Source organism: Scleropages formosus, chromosome 5 (assembly GCF_900964775.1).
Source record: "Scleropages formosus chromosome 5, fSclFor1.1, whole genome shotgun sequence".
NCBI classification, from domain to species: Eukaryota; Metazoa; Chordata; class Actinopteri; order Osteoglossiformes; family Osteoglossidae; genus Scleropages; species Scleropages formosus.
The window spans coordinates 4,538,454-4,561,998 of record NC_041810.1 but is presented as its reverse complement, the minus strand read 5'-3'; the positions used below and the strand labels follow the sequence as shown (position 1 = coordinate 4,561,998).

The window sequence follows — 23,545 nt, the reverse complement described above, 5'->3', positions numbered from 1 at the left end:
TGAGACCTGAGTGGAAAAAAAAAAAAACACAACATGGTGAGCGCACGCGAAGGTTTGCATGCAAAAAAAGTGCAGCTTGGAGGTTTTCTCATGCTGGTGTGTGGGCTGGGGTGGACTTTGCCAACCTGAACACTCCGGACCATTTTCAAATGGTACGTTCGAAAACCTCCCAGAAGCCACGGCCCCCACCCGAGTCTACAGCAGTGGAACCATAATGTTCTGTACGCTTTCTCTAAAACAATCCGTCATTAGCATTGACTTTGTTTGGTGTTTTGTGCGCGTTTTTTCGTCCTGAGTGCTCATTTTCTAGGACAGCAAGGAGCACAGTGGTTGGAGCCTCGCAGTCAGACAGAAGGGGCCAAGGCTCGAACCCCACAACTTCTGTTGTACCCTGAAATAAGGCAATAGTTGCACTTGCTACACTTAAAAAAAAAAACTTGTATCAATCACATTTTATATATTGGTGGCATGGTGGCATATAAAGTGGCGCTGCTGTTTCAGAGCGCCTGGGTGGTACGAGAGGAGTTGGGTTCAATCCCTGCTCAGTCTGTATGGAGTTTGTATGTTCTCCCCGTGTCTGTGTGGGTTTCCTCCCACACTCCAAACATGTCCTGATTAGGTTCCCCCATAGTGTGTGAGGGACAGAGGGAGTGTGTTCAACTGATGTATGGATGAGTGACCCATTGTAAGTAGTGTATCTAGCAGTGTAAGGTCTTTGGGTGCTCTGGTTTCCTCCCACAATCCAAAGACATGCTGTTGAGGTTCGCCTGTAATGTGTGAGTGACAGAGAGAGTGTGTTCCACTGATGTATGGATGAGTGACCCATTGTAAGTAGTGTATCTAGCAGTGTAAGTCACCACGGTGAATAAGGTGTGTGTGGCCTGATAACACTATAGAGTTCATTTTGAGTTGCTTTGGAGAAAAGCGTCAGTTAAATAAATATATTCAGACACTTTTCTCTAAAGCGCCGTACATCTCATAGAATATACGATGTGTTTATTACATTAGCAGGAAGAGACGCTTAGATGCAGACGCATGATTCTGAATTCTAATTTAATTCCCATTCCCTTTATCCCTATTCTAAATGGGGAAATCATTTGGAAGTTGCCTACTGTACAAACCTGCACTGCAAAGAGCTTTGGAGAAAAATACCAGCAAAAATGAATAAATAATATTCATAAATACATTATGTAAAGAGAAAAAAGCTCCTGCTTTAAAATGAACATCACGCCTAACGTGTTACAGCCAGTTTGTGTCCCTCAGATGTCTGAGCCAGTTGCACTGGGCTTGTGGAATAAAGCTGAGAGTTTCACATTTTTCAGACGCTCCCTTTGAGAGACCACAGCTGCTTAATGTGTAGTAATGTAATATTCTCAGCTTTCCAGCTCTGCAACGGAAATCCTTAGTGACATTGCCCCCCCGACCCCCGGGCTGATTTGCACCCGCCCCTCGATCTTTAGCAAAATCTCAGCAGCGACTCGCTGATCCTCAGCGACAATCACTGTAGTCGCAAATCCCTGGTCTCATCCCTACGCCCCGAAAAGCACAGTGTCATGCTGTCACCTGCCCCTCCCCCGCAGACAGTCGGTTGTTTGGTGTGTCAGGGTGCGGCCCGAGGCCACCAGCACTCGACTGCTGTGCTCCCACTCACCCAGGGATTGTGATGTGTGATAATGAGGAGCTGCAGGGGAGCCTCAAAATCAATGCCGTGGATGAAGGCTCTGACTTGGGCTGTGGTCTTACTGGGGTGTGGGGGGGAGGCTCAGTGAAGGTCTTCAGGTCATCATCATCACCATCATCACGATATCAGGCGTTGCCCTGGTCATCACCTTGCAGTTCAAGGATCGTGGTTTGAATCCCGTCATCCCCCTCCACAGCAAGGTTCATACCCTGAAGTGATACTGTAAAAACACCCTGCTATACAAATAGGTAAATAAATCCAAATAAAAACACACACACACACATTTTCTGAACCGCTCGTCCCATACGGGGTCACGGGGAACCGGAGCCTACCCGGCAACACAGGGCGTAGGGCCGGAGGGGGAGGGGACACACCCAGGACGGGACGCCAGTCCGTCGCAAGGCACCCCAAACGGGACTCGAACCCCAGACCCACTGGAGAGCAGGACCCGGTCCAATCCACTGCGGCACTGCGCCACCGCACCCCCCCCCCCCCCCCCCCCCCCAAATAAAAACAGGTAAATTAAAAACATAGCTTAGTACACAAAACTCACCAATCAACAAATGTCAACAACCACTTGTTCTGGGCAGCATCATGGTGAACCACAGCCTATCCTGGAAACACAGGGTACAAGGCTGAAGGGGGAGGGGAAACATCCTGGCAGGACATGAGTCCATTGCAGGACACCCCAAGCAGGACTCAAACCTTGAACCCACCACCAACCAAACCTTAAACCTTACATTTCACATTTATTTATCTAGCAGACACTTTTCTCCAAAGCAACTTCCAATGAACTCCATGTAGTGTTATCAGCCCACACCTTATTCACCATGGTGACTTACACTGCTAGATACACTACTTACACTGGGTCACTCATCCATAGTGGAACACACACACACACACACACTCTCTCTGTCACTCACACACTGCAGGTGAACCTGAGCAGCATGTCTTTGGACTGTGGGAGGAAACCAGAGCACCCAGAGGAAACCCACGCAGACACAGGGAGAAGATGCAAACTCCACACAGACTGAGCGGGGATTGAACCCACGTCCTCTCGCAGCACTACTCATTGTGCCGCCTTACATGTTAAGCTTCCCTGGAGAAAAGTGTGAGCTAAATGAAGACATAATGGTTGTTATTAGTATTTAGTAGCAAACCCAATGCTTTTATCCAGCTGAAATCACTTCTGTTTTCCCACTCACACAACTGGATACTTTAGTGGAGCAATTCAGTTTCAAGGACTTTGCTCAATGGTATCGCCGCACAGAAGACGAGCTCCCGAGATGAGTGGACAGCCCTTAGATCCAACGCTCCGGCCGCAACGAAACACGCTGCCGAAATATCCCACCCATTCCGTTCTCTCCTCGTCCATCAAAAATCAAAACAGGTGAGATGAACACCAACAATGAACAGAACACCACAAATATTTCCACATTATTTCTCCCCCATTATAGATTTTGACAAATGGACATATTTAATTGACACAGAACCTTGTTGGCGAACCAATAAAGAGGGAAAACTGATTCTCAAAGCAGTCCGACAGCCTGGCTCGGTTCACAGCAACTTGTGTTTCCTTTGCAGACACTCTCTGCATAAATTACCACTGGTCTGAAGATTAAAACCTGAGCAGCAGCATGAAAAGCAGCCAGATTATGAAGTGCACAGATGTGAAAAATGTGTGGATTTAGTGTATTGCATCCCTTTTTCAAACTCGAGGAGCTGCTACACTTCAAAAGGGACTGAAATGTGATTAAATATGAAAAAAAAAAAACAAAAACAATTGGGCTTCATTTACATCCTCTTCTGTTTCCTCTCTGCCTTTCCATAGTCCTGGAATACAAAACAGAAAGCATTACGCTTGACCATACCCCCTCCCCACAAAAAAAAAAAAAAAATTAACACTGATTCACATTTTTATCATGCATGCAAAATTTGTGCAGGTTCTCCCGGTTTCAGCGAACAAGATATATTTTTGTACGCATAGATTATCGGCTTTTGTGTGGCTACTTCTAGCACTGTGCGGTGGCACATCAATGCAAAACACTGGACAACATGCGGAGTTTCCACCTGTGACTGCAGTTTGCCAGCCAGGCATTCTGCTGATTCTATGATGCACGTGGTAAAAAATCTCAGTTTCAGTAAGCGTAATGTAATTTTTAAGAGTAAAAAAAAAAAAAAGAATTAAATATAACGGGGGCACAGCGAGTAGCGCTGCTGTCTCACAGCACCTGGGTGGTGCGAGAGGATGTGGGTTCGATCCCCGCTCAGTTTATGTGGAGTTTGCATGTTCTCCCCGTGTTTACGTGGGTTTTCCTCCAGGTGCTCTGGTTTCCTCCCACAGTCCAGAGACATGCTGTTCTGTTTAACCCATAGTGTGTGTGAGTGACAGAGAGAGTGTGTGTGTTCCACTGATGTATGGATGAGTGACCCATTGTACGTAGTGTATCTAGCAGTGTAAATCACCATGGTGAATAAAGTATGTGGGCTGATAACACTACATAGAGTTCATTGGAAGTTGCTTTGGACAAAACTGTCTGCTGAGTAAATACATTTAAATAACGGTGCCAGTAATTACGTTTATAAAGGTAAAAGTTTACCGATTATCTGTGATACTGTTATAGAAAACATGTATTCACAAAGGTGTAACGGCGGAGATGAAGTGGTTGTGAACTCGGGTGCAGCAGGTATCTCAGTGATCAGCGCAACCACCTGACAGTCCTAGGTTTGAATCTCACTTCCTGCTGCAGTTCTCTTGCTTAATGTACTTTCCCTGAATTAATGAAGTAAAAACTACCCAGCTGTGTAAATAGGAAAATCATTATAAGCTGCTCTTGAGGAAAGTGTTAGCTAAATGAGTAAATGTAGATAGCAACAACCCAGCTATTTAGATCTGTATTTTTTTGAAGATGCTTTTCTCCAAAAACAATGAATAATAGTAATTAACTAATAATCAGCCAACACCTTTATCCAAGGCTCACAGTGCTGGATACACTGAATTAAACTCACCGCAGTCATTCACCTGTTTGTACTGTACATGACAACAATGTAACACACACACACACACACACACGCAATTTGGAGCCACTAATCCACCTGAAGCACATGTCTTCGGACTGTGGGAGGAAACCAGAGCAGAAGATCCAGCATCAAGGCAATATAGGGAAGGAAGACGAGCGAAAGAGGGACACACAGGTGGAGAGCGGATGCATATTAAAGAGCGCAGGAGACAAAGATGGGCAGCGAAGGACAGGAGGACCGTAAGAGGAACCAGAAAGAAAGACGGTGGAGAAGGAAGGAGAGGCAGAGGGAAACAGCGAGAGGCAGCGAGCACCGAAAGAACAATTAAGGCAGCCTCTCCGGGGAGCCGTGTGACTAATCAGAATAATTTGCAACGAGACATTCAACTTCAAAGCCCCCCCCCCCCGAACCCCATCCCTCTGTTTTCTCTCTAGCCGCCAGCTTTTGTCCTCCTTGGAACTGGGGAAGCGCTTGGGCTGCAGCTTTACATCCAGATGCCCTACGGCGCCTGTGAGGCCCGCACCGTCGACACTCAGCTTAGACTCAACCTTTCCGTGTCTCCTGCCGGCCGGGCCGTCTCACCTCCGCCATCGCTTGGGTTCCTTTCCCGGTGCCACTGCGCCATTTACGGGCAAATCACAGAACCCAGGTTTCAATCTCACCTCCTGCTGCAGCACCCTTGATCAAGGCATTTACCCTAAACTGAGAGAATAATACATATGAATGGGTAAATCACTGCGAGCTGCTTGGGGAAAAGGCGTCAGATGGGTGAATGAATAAGTAATAATAAGAGCTCAGAACTGATATATTGTTTGTAGCGCTTCCTTCATTTAAAGCGTCAACACAAGCTTCGTGTTCAGTAGATGTGCTCTGTTTTGCCATTTAGAGCGATGTAAATCACTTTGTCTTGGCTTTACAACAGAGCTAAATACCCTGTCAGAACTTGGCACACTCGGCAAGATATTTCCTTTGAGGCTGAGATAAAATAACTTTGTCGATTCGGTGCACATGCGCTCGCTTAAACATCTCAGCGCCAATATCGGTGTCTTCTTTACACATCTCAAACATGACGTTTAAATTAGCTACAATACACACTCATTTCTCCTTATACACTTTGAAAGCTTGTATTTTACTCTACATTTACATGTATTCATTTAACGGATGCTTTCTCCGCATCATTTTTTTCAACGCACAGTTATTATGGTAAATTGGTCAATAAATTGTCTTAGCCTTTAACAATGCCACAGTAGCATCCCTTCTGTGGGACATCAGTAGGAGGTAATTTCCTCTATTTAATCATTTATCTGACACTTTTCTCCAAAATGTCGGGGGCATGGTGGTGCAGCGGGTTTGGCCAGGTCCTGCTCTCTGAAAGGTCTGGGGTTCAAGTCCTGCTGGGGGTGCCTTGTGATGGACTGGCATCCTGTCCTGGGTGTGTCCCCTCCCCCTCCAGCCTTACGCCCTGTGTTGCCGGGTTAGGTTCCGGTTCACCACGACCCCACATGGGACAAGTGGATTCAGCCAACGTGTGTGTATGTTTTCTCCAAAGCAACTTACAATGTTAGGGTTATTTACTCATTTATACAGCTGGGCTGTTTTAGCAGCTATTTGTATGTTTATATCTATGGTATTTATTATTATATTGTAATATCTTCTGTTTTTACTGTGTTTATTGTTTTGTGTAGGTAGCTTCAGGTTGTTTTTTTTTTTAATGTAGCACTGGAGGAACGTTGTTTCATTTCACTGTATACTGTACCAGCTGTATGTGGTTGAAATGACAGTGAAGCCACTTTGATTTTGGATAATTTTACTGGAGCAATTCAGGGTAAGCGCCTTGCTCGCGGGTACTACAGCCGGAAGTGGGGATCGAACCTGCGACCTTTTTTAGATCCAAGGGAGACCTAACCGCTGCACTACCAGATGTCCCATGTCCCGGTGTCAGAACCCTGGAATTTGTTGCCATAGTAATCCACGGGGGTTTCGGCACGGACTTGAGAATTTTATTTGCAAATGCCTGAAGAAAAACTCAAAACAACAGACAGGGTGAGATCTTGGAGGAAAAAAAAAAAAAACAAAAAAAAAACAGAGGTTTTTAGTGCTTTGAGTGATCAAGGTCTCGTCTTGGTTCTGAGCTGCGATTTCATCATGTGCAGCCCGACGCGCACGGGCCCTGCCGCCGCATCGCTCCCCTCCAAAAGCCTGCAGCAAATAACACAAACCCTGCGCGCTCGCAACGCCGAAACGCAGCATTGGAAACCCAAATTCAAACATTTGACGCTGACAACAGTGCCTTTTGATATCCACGCTTGACACTTTATTGAACCGTTCCCATGCTTGATGCACATACAAAGTTCTCCTCCCTGGTATTATCATTTTCCTGCTTAATGACAGCATATTTGTTTTATGACATCAACATCTGTAGGCATGGAATAAACAGCCTCTCGATGGAAACAGGCACACCGATGGTCAGGATATCAAACCAATTAGCATATAAACATGATATCAAGCTGATAGAATTTTAAATGGTCTACCGTTCACAGAGGGAACTAATCAGCCTTCCATTTAGACCCCAGGGAACGGCATCGTGACGCGTAATGGACTCACATACACATTTAGCGCAGCCCGTGTCAAAGATCAGAGCAACACCGAGCCGTTTAATCCCACCAGTTTCCTCGTCGGCACATGTAAAATCGGAATAAAAAGGCGTAACGTCCACCTTGGTCGTTAGAAATTGCGTCCTAATGGGCATTGAGACAATTCCCACTTTGGTGTGGGATAATATTTTACCCTGGCAAAAACAGAGTGGAGTTTAGATGTATTATGACTTTAAATAAATAAATACACACACACTTTCAGAACCGCTTGTCCCATACGGGGTCGCGGGGAACCGGAGCCAACCCGGCAACACAGGGCATAAGACCGGAGGGGGGAGGGGACACACCCAGGACGGGACGCCAGTCCATCGCAAGGCACCCCAAGCAGGACTCAAACCCCAGACCCACTGGAGAACAGGACTGCGGTCCAACCCACTGCGCCACTGCACCCCCAATAAATAAATAAATAAATTATAAATCACTAATAAATGTAAATTGCAGTACTCTTTTAAGAGTATTCTCAAATTTGCTTTAACTGCAAGGTTTTTTTTGTTGTTTTTTGCACGTTTTGAATGCTGCCATTAATAAGTAAATAAATAAATAAAATTCAGTGAGTAGTTCAGTTGGCATGTTGCTAAATAAGAAAATGGTTGAAAATAACTTGTCTATTACAGCTGATGCAGCTAAGTTCGGGGTTATGTATTTAGTGCTGAGTGTATTATTATTAAGACAAGGCAGTCAACATCGTTGGGTTCAATCTTATGAATACAACAGGTGTAATTGTAAATGTCTTGCTTAGGGTTGCAACCAATAGATCTGCCTTATTTATTAGAAAGCAGTTTGAGAAGCTTTTTAAAAGGCCTTGTTCAACATATATTATTATTATTATTATCATCATCTTAGTTCAGTGTGTGGGCAGCAGTATCCTGTCCCCTACAATAAATCCCACTGTAACTGAACTGTGCCATCGTGATTGACACCTGCTTAATTATGGGCTTGGCTGAAACTATTCCTCTGACGTAGACATCATGAAAGCAGTGTCTGCCTTGGGGTCCGGATCCAAATCACCATGATCCCTGGCATCGTACTCAAAACTCCACACCCCACAGCAAGCTCAAACTGTCGAAATCTGTCAGCAGAGCTAAAATACGAATATTCTCTTTCTATCCACGGTGCTTTCTTCACACATGTCCACCTAAAGAAACGTCTGCGCAACCAGCGTACGAGAGAAAACATTCTGGGTACCGAAATGCCAGTAAGTGTAAATCACGGTAATTATGACAGTATTCTAACATTAGCGTGAACTGCAAGGTTTTTTGATTGTTTTGAATGCTGCTGTTTGGATTACATTTATTCACTTAGCTGATGCTTCTTTCCAAAATCACTGCTAATGTTGAGCTGCTTATAATTACTTACCTAGTTATGAAAGTGGGTAATTTTACTGAAGCGTTTTAGGTTAAGCATCTTGCTCAAGGGTACTACAACTACAGGTGGGATTTGAACCTACAACCCTCTAGAAACAAAGGCAACAGCTCTAGCCACTACACTACCAGCTGTCCCCGTAAATGCATCCGACAGTCATCTTAAACTCTCCAGAGGGAGCCTGCTGTTCTGAACATGACTGAAAAATGGTTCGGTGTGTGTCACCAAGCAGTCAATTTCCTGACATCAGTCTCATTTGTGTGTGGAAATGTCCCTAACAGTGACACTGTGGCACCTGCCAATCCACTCAGAGACAGAAGTCTGTAAAATTAATTACAAGTTTAATACTGGAAGCTGCTGCAATGCCTTCAGCATCTTCGTGTACTAAATACACTTCCGAAAGTTGAACCAGCTTCGCACTGCTGGAGTTTTAATGGTGGAAAAACTGACTTTTTTTTCAGTGCTTCCAACACGCTGCACCGATATCCATCCATCTGCCCATTATTGAAAATTTCTTGTTCAATGCAGGGTTTCAGTGGTCTGGAGCCTATTCCAGGAGCATAGGGTGTGAGGCAGGATACACACTGGATGAGATGCCAGTCCATCAGAGAACAGCCACACATATTCATTCATCCGTACACACAAGGGGCAGTTTCGAGTGACCAGGTCACCTGAAGCACATATCTTTGGACTGTGTGTGGAAACCAGAGCACCTGGAAGAAACCCACATGAACACGGGAAGAACACGGATTCAAACCCACATCCAAACCCATAGCCCAGAAGCTATGGGGCACCAGTGCGATCCGCTGCACCCCTGTGCTGCCCATATGTGGACACAGTATATTCCTCCAAAAACTAGTAATTCACATGTTTATTCATTAGCAGTCATCCAGTAAGAAAAACAAAAGCAAGGAAGTAGGTGTTTTAAACATGTCATCTGTGACATACCTATTTTTTTCTTGCAATAAATAAAATTAATATTATTGCTTTCTCATCTTTACTACAGTAAAGCAGCAGCAACTTCAACACCATTATTCCACTATAGCCTTCCCTCACCTTAAGTAGGTAATTTGTTCCCAAAAAAACCCTCCCTAAGGTGGATTCTCAAAGCTCAAAGTCATAATAACCATTAGTTTCAATGGTAAAAACGTCCATGTGGTCCTGAGCCCCAAAACTGACACCAGTTTATACTAAAGAAAGACTAAATAATTTTAAAATGGGCCCAATTACTTCAGTAGTTAAAACTTGGCATCATAACACAAGAAAGCAATGCAGGCTCCTCTGCCTTTTTATTGAAAAAAAATTGGATGAAAAGAATGTTAATAAATCCACACTGAGCGAACAAGTAGAAATTGCTTCGATAATACAGACAGCGGATATGATTGCTGAGGTTATAAGAGGTGAAAGGTGCTCAGCCTGTGTGGAGTCTGTATCATCTCTTCTTCTGTGTGTGCGTGTGTGTGTGTGTGTGTGTGTGTGTGTGTGTGTGTGTGTGTGTGTGTGTGTGTCACACTGCTCCGCTCCACAGAGAACTGAGTGACTGCAGGGAGTATAGCACAGTGTGTCCAGTGTCGTGATCCCCTGAATGAAGGTATCAGTTAAATACTGGACAATAATTATTGTACATTGCTTTCAAATAAATTGCCTGCTAAATAAATGTAAATGCTTCAACTTTACTGGGCACAAGACTGAGAGGGGTACACCCTGTGTAGGACTCTACTCCATCTCAGTGTTTACATTTACTTAACAGACGCTTTTCTCCAAAGCAACTTCCAATGAACTCTATATAGTGTTATCAGCCCACATACTTTATTCACCATGGTGATTTACACTGCTACATACACTACGTACAATGGGTCACTCATCCATACATCAGTGGAACGAACACACACACACACACTCTCTCTCTGTCACTCACACACTGTGGGGGAACCTGACCAGCATGTCTTTCTAGTGTGGGAGGAAACCAGAGCACCTGGATGAAATCCACACAGACACAGGGAGAACATGCAAACTCCACACAGACTGAGTGGGGATCAAACCCTCATCCTCTGGCACCACCCAGGTGTTGTTAGACAACAGTGCTACTTGCTGTGCCACTGTACCACACTGCTAAGAAATTGCGAGGTGCACAAAACCTAAATTCTCACACGCACACAGTGAACTGGAGCCTAACCCAGCAACACAGGGTGCCAGGCTGGAGGGGGAGGGAACACATCCAGGACGGGACGCCGGTCTGTTGCAAGGCAGCCCAAGCACGACTCGAACCCCAAACCCACCTGAGAGCAGGACCCAGCCAAACCTGCTCCGCTACCGTGTCCCCCAACCCAAATTCAAGCTATCGCAAATGCGAAGAAATGCCTCATAAGTCAAAGCATGGACATTAAACATAACTTGTACAGTTGAATTCTACACTTTGAATCCCACCTCCAGCTGTAGTACCCTTGAGCAAGGTACTTACCCTAAATTGCTCCTGTAAAATTACCCAACTTATATAGTTAGGAAATAGGAAAATAATCAAAGTCACTCCGGAGAAAAGCGTCTGCTAAATGAATGACCGAGAACCGTCTTTATCCTGAAGGAAAAACATAGTAAGTAAAATTGCAATAATTTCACGTGTCTGTCTTTGCCGCTTTTTGAAGAATATGTGGTTTGTAGGGATTTTTCCAAGTGCTAATGCAGGTCCTGGGGGGAATGAACTTTTTTGGGGTTGCTGGTCAGTGAGCTCTTTGCTGAAACCTCTAACCACATCCCATAATGCAGGGTAACATTACCACTGTCTTCATTCCCTTACTTCCCACAGCCATGAATGTTACACTTGCATGCAAACAAACACAATGGCAAGGGAAAAAATAAGAAAAAAAATAAATAAATAAAAATAAAAATGCATAGAAAAAGGGAAGAAAAAAAAACATGCGTTCACCAAAATCGCTCTGGAACACTCACAATATACGAGCTGAACCACAACGGCCATATAGCAGCGATAAATCCACATACAAATACACACTTATAAACATGTGCGCTGTGTATAAACACAGAGCGAAATGCCACAGGAAACTTTGCAAACGGCCCAGACCACGATTTTCCAGCCAAATAACATTTTCCCAGACTTCTGAGTTTCCATACCCTAAATTTTGTTTTGGCTCAACTGTTCGACTTCATTTCACGTCCACACTGGCAGCTTTGTTTTCACGAATGCGCAAAAAAAAAAACAGAAAAAAAGAGCAAAGCGTGTAAATAAAACATAACCAGATCGTTGCAGAATGAGCTTCAATAGGTGCTCAAGGCAAAATAACTGTCCCTGAAAATCAAAGCCATTGTTATTCCCAAAACTTCCATTAAATTAGCCATTAAATTAACCCTTGTTTGAATAGACTCATTATCCACAGTGCTATTCTGCATAGTATTTTGCGCATAAATATTTAATTTATGGTTGAAGATTTTTTTTTTCATATGGAAATTTCAGGCGATCAATTAATCATTTCATTTCCGGGACTCTCGCCTGATTCGTACAGTGAGGCGGAATGCGTTTCCCTTCAAACATGTCTTTAATGTTCATAAATGAGAGCCTGATACCTGTCACACTTCACGAAGCGAAAATTTTGATTGTTCTTGTTTATTTGCAGTGGAAGACCTTTCAAATTACAGCCGGTTCTCAGGTGTGCAGTACATGCTGGGAGCTCTGGGATTTGCCCTTTAAAACTTCTCCATCATCCACTTTGGTCTCAGTGCCTTTTAAGTGTTACCTTTTGAACTCAGTTTTTAGCTGGAATTCATATCACACCATAAAATGGTACTTTAGTAAGAGTTTATAATTGTTAACATATAAGCATAAAGGGCACGGGTGGCACGGTGCGTAGCGTTGCTGTCTCACAGCGCCTGGGTGGCGCGAGAGGAAGTAGGTTCGATCCCTGCTCAGTCTGTGTGAAGTTAGCATGTTCTCTCTGTATCTGTGTGGGTTTCCTCTGGGTGCTCTGGTTTCCTCCCACAGTCCAAAGACATGTTGTTCAGGTTCACCCATAGTGTGTGAGTGACAGAGAGAGTGTTTTCCACTGATGTATGGATGAGTGACCCAGTGTAAGTAGTGTATCTAGCAGTTTAAGGTCTTTGGGTGCTCTGGTTTCCTCCCACAATCCATAGACATGCTGTTCAGGTTCACCCATAGTGTGTGAGTGACAGAGAGAGTGTTTTCCACTGATGTATGGATGAGTGACCCAGTGTAAGTAATGTATCTAGCAGTGTAAGTCACCATGGTGAATAAGGTGTGTGGGCTGATGACACTACATAGAGTTCTTCGGAAGTTGCTCTGGAGAAAAGCGTCTGCTAAGTAAATGTAAACAGCCTTGTGCCCAGTGATTCTCTGATAGGCTCCTGTTCACCATGACCCTGCTCAGGAGAAGCAGTTATTAAAACTGGATGGATGGACACTATTTGTCACTCATGGCTCTTCAATCACATGGGTTGAATGCAAGCATTTCAACATAAAATGTGAAGTTGCTGCTATAACACCACTCACACACACACACACATTTGCAGAACCGCTCATCCCATACGGGGTCACGGGGGAACCGGAGCCTACCCGGTAACACAGGGCGTAAGGCCGGAGGGGAAGGGGACACACCCAGGACGGGACGCCAGTCCGTCGCAAGGCACCCCAAGCGGGACTCGAACCCCAGACCCACCGGAGAGCAGGACTGCGGTCCAACCCACAGCGTCACCGCACCCCCTCTTATAACACCACTCAATATCTGAATTTATGGATCTCATCTTGTTGTATATATAGGAATTTAATTCAGCAAATAATGATTCCATATCAAAGCAACACCTTCAGGGGAAGTCCTGGATGAAAAGTTGGAAATTTGTGCTTAAAAACAGATTGCATACGCTTTCAGTTTTAAAAGATTAACCTTAATTTTAACCCTAATCCCAAACCCAACCCTAAGCCTAACCCTAATTTTAACTGACCAAGATCAAGTCCCATCAGCTCTGGCCGCAGTGTTACTATCCATCCATCCCTCCATTGTCAAGAACCGCTTCATTTATTCATTCCGCTGACACCTTTCTCAGATGTGATTTGTAATATGAAGGATAATATTATTAATTCTTACTAATTTTAATTATAATATTAAGTTTGAATTCTAAAACTAGTGTGTTATTGAGTTCACTTTGTTTACTCCTAGCTGTACGTCACTTTGGAGGAAAGCATCTGCAGAATTATTAAATGTAAAAATCAATGCAAATATCAAACACGGCCTGTACTCAAACACACAGAGCGATGGCTTACGGTATGGCTTGGCCAGATCAAAGGTAAGAAAAACATTTTCAGATCTACACCAGACACAAAATGGGAAATCACACTGATTAGGATTTGCAGCGAATAGCTCAGTACCAATACATCTTTCATGATATTTCAAAGGCATCTGGATTTCATTACACTCAGTTCATGCCCTGTGTAGGGAGGTTTGGACTGTAGCAGTGTCCTTTTAAGCGTAAAAGGAGCTTCCTCTCTTCCCAAGCTGTGGTTCCTTCCATCTTTTTCCCATATCGCTATATCAGGGCCTTTGTTTTCCTTCAGTTACTCGCTGTTCCTCAGCACAGCTGGTGCGAGCTGCTGTGAGAATGTGCAACCTTCCCCTCCCCTTTCCGTTTAAATGGGCCAATGGGAGGACACACAAGAAAGATCCCCTGCCTCCCACCCATTGCTCGTACACCCCCCAAAAGCCTTTCTGCTCCCTCCCTTCCCCCATCTGTACAACCCTGACACACGGTAAACCCTTCCGTCCTTGTTTCTGCCCTATATCTTGTAAACATAAGTGGGGATGAAGACCTGATCATCATCACCAAACCATGGCACTGTATTGGGTGTTTCTCATTTGTGTGTGTGTGTGTGTGCAAAAACACAGGTGTGAAGACCTGCAGCTATAACAACAACAGCAGCAGCAACAACAACAACAACAACAACAACAACAACAACAACAACAATAATAATAATAATAATAATAATAATAATGCCGCGACCCAGCCCCAGATAAACGCGGAGGAAGATGGATGGATGGATGGATGGATAATAATAATGGTATCATCATCATCTCACTAAATGACATGAAAAGTTGGGAAAAACACACAAGATGAAATGCAAATTGAAAAGCATTTTCAAGTCATTGGGCAACCTGTTTAATCTATATTACTTTCACCATATAATGCAGATGCCTTAAAATTTTAGGCAAAAATTGTCGCCGCTTCTTTTATATATTTAAGCACTGAAGAAAAGATGTTTTAGAATATGGCTTTGCAAGGTGCAAATATACTGAATCGCTATGTTGATTTCGTTTAGCCCACAGTGTTTACGATCCAAAAAAAGTAATGATATTAGGTGTATTTTAATAATGTTAATTATTAAAATAACTTAATTAGGTATTTTAAGTAATTTTAACTGAATTAAATTAATAATTTACTGTCAGCAAAAAGTGTTACTGCTTGACTCAGACATTCACAGTTGTGTTCTGTGGTTTTTACCAACAAACATGTTCTATTCTTAGACATTTTGCATTTCCAGCCATTATACAGTTCCAGTAGAGAAATGTTTTAGATCATAACCCAAACTCTTACTTTTGGACAAAATAAACACAAACACCTCCCTAAAATGTGTGACATGCTGAGCATTTCCAGTCTGAAAATTGCGCTTATATCTTACAACATTAATTGTAAGAAAAAAAAATGAACGCATGATACATAAAAATGGATTATTATATAAACATAATGATATAAAAATGAAACAAGGATGATGGAAGTAAAAGCGCAGTTATAGTTTCGTGATGTGGGCAGTTTTATAACTAATATTAAAATATCATATATACTAAAAGGCATAAGTACATTTAATTATGGAGTGACAGATAAAAAGAGACAGTGCAATCGGAGGAGAAAGTGCATCAGAAGAGCTGCACCATCAATCTGGCACCGAAAGGTCTATTAGTAAATAATTTACAACTCCTCCGTCCCGCAAACCCCTCCCCCCCGTCGGCAGGCTAGGCGTGAGCAATCGATCCAAGTGGTTCTGTTGTCGAGAGGGAAGGTACACACTCGGAACACACTGGAAGGGGTTTGAGCACGAGATAGTAAAAGTATCGGTGAAGTCAAATTGTGGGAGGTTTTATGAATAGCTGCAAAATTTGCCTGCGATGCGGGACAATCTGGGTGCGACTAGTCAGGTCTGGAAGAGGATGCGAGATTCCCATTGATGCTCCGTCACGTTCAGCTCTGACATCAGGCGGACACACACACACACACACGCACACGCACCCACACCATATACACACAGTTACACGGGCCCAGCGAGGGGGCATTTAAATCGCAAACCAGGAAGCGCTTGCGCGTTTTCTAGGATCCACGCCGAGCGATCGGAGGAGGGGGTGTTGTTACCCCCCTCTTCCTCCCCCCTCCAAGACTCCCCCCTCCTTCCCCCCCCCCGGAGCAATTTTTCCTGCGGTTGGGAGGGCACTTCTGTTGGACGGTAGAGTGCGGACGCGCGAGCCTTTGTCGTCGCGCGTGACCGACTCGGCGGAGATCTGTCACATTTCACAGGTACACACACAGCTGCACGCGGCGAAACGAGTCGCGAAACGGGGCGGCGATGCGCGAGGTCGCTTATCAGAACTTTACGACGTCGCTACGATCATGATCATGTGGGCGAATTTCGGTACAAGTTGGATGAAGAGCCGCGATGAGACGATCGCGCGTGTGAGTGATGTGCAACTCGAGGGGAGCACTTTGCCAGTGTGATTAACGTGTGTGTGCGTGTGCGTGTGTGCGCGCGTGTGTTTTCCCCCTCTTTCCTCGTGCATGTGATGTGTGGAGCCATGGACGCGCTTTTGCGGAAGTAGACGGACACGAATCCGGCGCTGCGAGGAGGAGCGCAGCCCGCAGTGCGAGCGGGAGCGCGCTAGTCCACGAGCCCGGGGGACTGGGGGGTCGGGGCGGCGGACACCGGGGACCCACGGCGCACGGGATCCTCGCGCTCCTCCCGCGACACATCGGAGGGATTTCGGCCTCGCCTCGCCTCGGCTCGCAAGTTTTTGTTGTCATTTCCGATTCTACTTATTCATTTCATTTTTTTTCGTTTTCCCGTCGCGTGCACGGTTTAAAAGCCGCCTACGGAAAGGGGGTCGCGTCGCCGAGCGAGCGAGCGAACGAACGAGAGCGCGCGCGCGCACGCACGCACGCACGCACCCCGTTCTTCTGTATAAATAAACGGACTGGGAAGCGGCGAGCGCGAGCACACGGGGCTGCCCGGGGGGGGAGATGCCGATCGCCGCGGCTGGACAGCCCGCAGCCCCGGAGCAGGCCGATCTCGGAGGAGGGGAGGGCGGCAGGGGCGCCGCGAGGCACAGGCTTCCTCCGCCGGCGCCCGGGTCCTTCTCCTCCTCCTCGTCCTCCTCCTCATCGTCGTCCCCCTCCTCACTCTCTCCGTCGCAGTCTCCTTCGGCCCCATCCCCCCACCTCCACCCCCACCACCTCCATCAACACCAGCACCACCACCAGCAGCGGCAGCGACAGCATCAGCAGCAGCAGCAGCAGCAGCAGCCTCAGCAGCACCTCCACCCCCCGGCCATGGACCCCCCGAGGACTCGATCGCGCTCGCGCTCCGGATTCTACCAGCACACCATGGTGGGCATCGGCGGGAGCGGCAACCCCAGCAGCATCAACATCAACAACAACAATAACAGCAGCAACAGCAACAACGCGAATGTCAACAACCCCAGCGGGGGCACCAGCCACCCCCATCAGCCCGTGCGCGCGCCCCCGGGAGCCCACGGCCCCGCTGAGCCCCTGCGCGCCCCAGCGAGCCAACATGCCTGCAGAAACCACGCAGCAGGTAGGTACCCATTCCCTCCCCCCTCCCCCCGGGTTCTCGATCCCTGGAGATGATGTACCACCTGACCCTGGTGTGGGTTCAACTTCTTGTTGTGTGAAAAATCAGTTTTAATAAACAGCTATTTTCTAAACACAATAGTATTTTCTAAACACACGTGCAGTCATGTGCACTTTTTTAATATAAATTTATGATGCTTACTAATATGCGGTTGGGGGCTGGGTGGCACAGTGATGCCTCACAGCTCCTGCTGTGTCACGTGGGCCCGGGCATGGGTTCGAGTCTGGCTCCGTCAGTGCGGAGATCGCATCTTCTCCCCGTTTTGTGTGCGCTTCCTCCGGGCGCTCTGGTTTCCTCCCACACTGCCATGTTTCATTTGAACTGGCAACTTTAAATTGCCCTCGGCGTGTGTGAGCGAGTGGCTGTGTGTGATTGTGCGGTGCTGGACTGGGTTGCTGTCCAAAGCGTACCCTTCTTCACACCCCGTGCCTCCAGTATAGGCTCCAGACCCATGTGGTCCTGCATTGGCGGAGCAGTTGATGGAAATGGGGTGGAGGGAAGACAGCAGAGTTGTGCAAGCAGTGAGAGATGATGCTGCTGCTGCTGCTGCTGCTGCTGCTGCTGCTGCTGCTGTTGTTGTGACATTGTGATAGCTGGGATTAGTTGCTGATGATAGGGTTCAAGCCCACCAGTGAAGGGACACTAATCCAGCCGCAACCAGATGGGGTAAAGCATCCTGCCGCACTGGGGTATGTGACACACCACATTGGATGCTAGTGTCCATGTAGGCCATGTGGTTACACTGAGACTGCCGCTGACTTCAGCTCATCTTATTTTTAATGTTATTTTTCCCCCCTTTGAGGTGCACTTTACACGGCTGTAAAATCATGTGGCTTTGTCCTGCGCTGTGGTCGATTTATGACTGGTGACATCGACCCAAAAAAAAAAAAACGCTTTTCTCTAGAACACGTCCATGTGCCCTTAAAGAATAAATGAATAAATCAATTCAAGCGGAACTTTGATCCCTGATTTTCATTAAGTGAAATAACAGGAGAGAGAGGGGGGGGGGCTGTAGTGGTCAGAGCTGCGGCCTGTGGGTTCTAGGGTCCCGTGTTTGAATCCCACCACCTGCTGCAGTTCCCTCGAGTAAGGAACTTGCACTGCATCAATAGAGAAAAATACACAGCTAAATAAACGGGTAAATTAAACGGTAAGAAGCTTTGCACTGTAAGTTGCTTTGGAAGAAAACATTAAATCGCTAATCAATTGTAAGATGAAATTTGGTGCTCCGAGGCTCAGGTGAGGGTCCGCTGTGGTACCTTCAAGAGAGGTAATCTGTGCGATTGGCTCCACTGACAGCATCGTGCTGTAAACATGGTTAAAATTCTAATTCGTTAAAGATGCGGCAACGCAATGGAGCTGGGGAACCCGGAACCGAAGGTTTAAACGGCGCTCGCGGAGTTGACCTAAACCCGATGAGTGTTTGTGCAGAGTTCCCTTCGGAGATGCTCAGCTCCTCGCCGGGATTCGCACGTGCAAATAATGTGACACGGCAGCTTGAGTCAGCAAACCTGTGCATCGGCCCTGAATGAAGCCACGAACTCGGCGGTCCTGGGCCTTCGGCTTCGTGGCAGAAGCGTATTGTAACGTGCGTCGCTCTGGTGCTCGGAAATCCGTCTCGCCACCGAAATAAGGTTTCGATATTCTGCGGCTTTGAGATGTTAATCGGCGGCTGATAAGGTGCAAATGAACTTGATTGTCATAGAATGAGCAGAAATAAAGGGATGTTAAATCGAAATTGTATGTGTAATTGTAGGGCAGCCGGTGGCGTGGTGGTTGAGCTGCTGCTTCGACCCCGAAGGTCATGGGTTCAATTCCCCCCTCTGTCTGTAGTACCCTTGAGCAAGGTGCTTACCCTGAATTGCTCCAGTAAAATTACCCAGCGGTATAAATGGGTAAGTAATTAAGTTTCTTTGGAGAAAAGTAGTAGCTAAATAAATAAATGTATGTTTAGCATTATTAACCTCAGTGTACTGCGGGGGGGTTAGAAGGAAAACCTTTTTTTTGGGGACCTTCTCTCGACAAACTGCCGTGTGATGGAGCGAACATCTCTTGTACCCTCCGCTTTGCGTCTCGTGTCCCCTGTCCGCACTTCCAAGTTGGAATCGGTCTCCCTCCTCCAAAGTCATCCACCGGAGACGTTCATCGGGATCTCCCGACGGAGAAGTCCACCAAAAAAAAAAAAAAGGAAAAAAATGCACTGCCACCATTTCTTTGAAACAGAGAGGCAATTGATCGCAGCTTCTGCTTCATTAAACGTGCTAAGGAAAAGCAGTGCTGGAAAGTACTGATCACCTCCCTTCTTGGTTTTTCCTAATGGTTTCACCCCCCCCCCCCCCCGATTTCCCCTTTGCTGGCACTCTGACTTTTTTTCATTCAATTTGCATATTTATATTTATTTGCATATTGCAATTTTTGTGTAGTTTTTGACCTTCAGCTGTCCACGTGGCTGTTTCAGTTGCTCTTGGGGGCTGCTGGTTTTATTCTGAAGTTTGTTGGTTTGAATCCCCCTCCTGTAGTAGTAGCATTAATCAGTGTGCTGATTAACTGTTTAATTACTGTATAAATGGGGAAAATGATTGTAAGTATCGTTAGTACGCAATTATTGTCCCGTTTACACAGCACAGTAATTTCTACCGTATTACATTAACTCATTTAGCTGCTTTTTTTCCCCCAAAGCAACTTACAATGTCATGCTAGTTTACAGCTGGGTAATTTTACTGGAGCAAATTAGGGCAAGTATCTTTCTCAAGGGTACTACAGTAGGGGGGTGGGATTTGACCGTGCAGATTTTGTGTAAAAGCAGCAGCTCTAACCACTATGCTACCAGAACGTTAATCTACTTATTTACCCATTCACACAACTGGGTAACTGTACTTGAACAATTTTAGAGGAAGTACTGCGTTCAAGGGCAGTACAGGTGAAATTCGAACCTGTGACCTTTGGGTCGAAAGGCAGCAGCTCTAACACTACACTATCTTAGTATACAAGTATCTGAGTATAGCAATGTAACCTTTGAATTAATTTTGGACAAATGTATCGGATAAATGACACTTAATAGCCAATGACAAAATTATGCCTCCTGCATGCAAATTTGCCCATAACCAGAAAAATAAGATGTATCCAGTCCGTAGGGTAAAATCAGGTCTAAGTTTCTTAGTGCTGTTTTTCAGTGTTGCCAGTCAGTAAAGCGGAGACTCTTTGATGGAAATACGAGACGTCGTGCTCCAGTAAGAAATGCAGATCGGTTTAGGTTGCTCTCGCCGACTCGCGGGCGACTGTACCGAACGCACGCGCCGCGAATCGCCGCCTCGGCTCCGAACTCGGCCTTGTGCGCGAACGTCGCCCGGCGCTTCGCGCTTTAATCCAGTCCGTATAATGACAGCATCCCCACTTGTGTCGCGTGAAGAGCGGCCAAAAAAAGTAGCAATCGCAATTTTTGCTGTACGTAATAGTCACTTCTTCATGCTGTAATTATACTGCAGGATAGCTAATTCTTTGCGGGTATCGAACCGCCCAAAACCAGGCAGAAATGGGCGCTTTCTAAAGCGAGCTGTGAAATTTCACATCTGCAGCCGCGTGGTGAAACCGTCCAGGCAGAGGTCGAAAAATCGCGACCACCAAAATTGCACCGCTGCCTACGTGGGCACGTTGCTTGCCATCAGACGAATGGGTGACCTCGGGGGTGGTTGGGGGGGGGGGGTCAGGGAGACGCAGACAAACCTCGTGGAGGTGTCGCCTACTCCTAGCAAGGAGGCAGGTCCGTGGGGGTTAACTGTCTAAACGGCAGGGGGGGTGGACCGGAGCGGGGCTGGAGGCGGAGACTCATCCCAAGGTCTCTCCATCGGGCGCGTTGGGACCGCCAAGGTGAGAGCCCCGAAACGGGAAGTGTTTGTGGGTGTCTTTTATAAGAGTCGACGCCAGATTGACGGGGAAAAACGGCGCCTGCGATGGCGAGGAGTCAAGGAGACGGGACGACCGCGCTCCGCCGCTCGACTTAGAAGAGGGGACGGAGAGCTACGGAGGACAGAGGACTGCTTTCAGGGAACGCGTCCAGTTGTATCGCAGCCCTCGTGGGCCCTCGTAACCTTCGTGCACGGCCGAGGGGAGGAGGGAGCCCCCCCCCGATGCGATTATTAAAGGAAAATGGCCCACGAATGCAGGCTTTAATCGGGAGTTTCTATTATAAGGACGTTCCCATCCAGACCGAAATAACGCCGGCTTGCGGACGCGAACTAAAGGCCGCATTTAGGGACGAGCGACCGGGAGACGTCTTGCCGCCCGGCTGCCCGAGGATGTTACCGGCCGCAGACGCGTGAGACTGCGCCCGGTGCCCAGCCCCCCTGCCTTGCACCTTCGGACTCGTTTTAATGCGTCGGTACGTGTTCGTTCTGAACGAGTCTCCACGTTCCCGGGTGCGACGCTTTTGTACCCTCTTGCGCTGTTTATTATTTATTCATTTCGCTGATGCTTCCCTCCAAAGTGACTCAATGTTCAGTTAGGATACTAAGCCACTCACAATTATTTAACCGTTTATATAGCTGAGTAATTTTTACTCTGTTCCTGGGTGGAGACATATTCCTTCAAGCAGGTTATAAACACAGTGACTCTTGTTTCATAACCAGGTCGATTATATACTTCATACTGCCTGTCTATTAGTTTTACGATGTCAACCAATCGCAGCCCTCGATTACGGCAAATATCACACCTGCAGTGGCAGATTCAGTCATAATTTACGCGATGCTTAACGATAAAGTGTCTTACCGCGGTCAAATGCATATAATTATTTACCGATCCATACATCAGGGTGACAGCTATGTCCATCTGGGATAGTAAAGCAGGAGGTTATATTCAAACCCGGGTCTTTCCACTGCTATGTGTCACTCCTAACTGTTTTTGTATCCTCTTTTCCAAAAAAGAACAAGGTGTGTGTGTGTGTGTGTGTGTGTGTGTGTGTGTGTGTGTGTGTGTGTGTGTGTGTGTTGCGTTAGTTGGATTGTACTGCAGTTTGGGGTTAGGGGACACTCCTGTCTGTGGTTAAGGATGCCACCTTCCTCGCCGGAAGGTTGTCGGTTCGGATCCCAGGAGGCACCCTGCTGCTGTGTCGTCGAGCAAAGTACCCAAGAAAAACTTCTTCAGAGCAAAGCAGCTTCGCCTGTGTAATAATTATAATAATAATGATAACCGAGTGTAACACTCATGTCACACATACAGTGACAGGAGGGAGAAACGTTGCCATACACATCGATGTTGCCCGGACGTCGTGACTGACGGCTGTGTGACGGGAGCGAGTGACTTGTCCTTAAATAAACCGCACAAAGCCGGGGTGTCGGGTATCGTAGGCGTGATCAGAATGCGGTCAGGATTCAGCTCGGAGAAATGTTTTCGACTACAAAGTAATTAATAATCCTTACAGGATTCCAGGGGGACGGAATTTAACCCACTTTTAATATCTTCTCATTCAGAGTTTAATTCCCCCACGACTCTCTTCTCTTCCCGGGGATTCCTGCAGGGAAAATGTGAGCTATAAAAGTATTTGTTCCTTATGAATGGCTTTACGTGCTTCTTAATGGCTTTCTTTCAGTGCGAAACCTTGGCTGGAGCGCGACCCAACATCATACGTGTTGTTCTACTCGTTGTCTCATCTCCGGCACTCGGCCGAAGGTCTCCGAGCCGCAAGGACCCTCGCTTGACTTCCTGCGGAGGGGACTTCGTGTGGAGAGCCGCAGAAAGCACGGAACGGCGTAATTAGGAGAACTGCCGGGGTGTGTGTGTGTGTGTGTTTGTGTGTGTGTCGGCGGAGGGGTGGGGGTGGGGGCGCTGCTTGAGGCGGATGTGCTCGGGGCTCTGATCTCGGACACTCCGGTCTGGCTTTGATTTTCGGAAGGAGGTGCCTGT

At 46.5% G+C, this 23,545-nt stretch overlaps 1 protein-coding gene across 2 annotated transcripts in view; it reads left to right on the top strand.

Moving 5' to 3' along the window:
• Positions 1–15,979: 15,979 nt before the first annotated feature.
• rnf38 (ring finger protein 38) overlaps positions 15,980–23,545 on the top strand; it is a 33,282-nt gene continuing 25,716 nt past the window's right edge. The window contains exon 1 of one of the 2 annotated variants that reach the window (XM_029251941.1): positions 15,980–16,299. Coding sequence is in view for 1 of the 2 variants with exons in the window: in XM_029251940.1 (XP_029107773.1) it covers positions 17,326–17,590 (265 nt within the window). In the remaining variant the exon portion in view is untranslated. Of the gene's footprint in view, positions 16,300–17,241; positions 17,591–23,545 lie in introns of those variants that run through there. The other variant, XM_029251940.1, reaches the window with a different exon arrangement.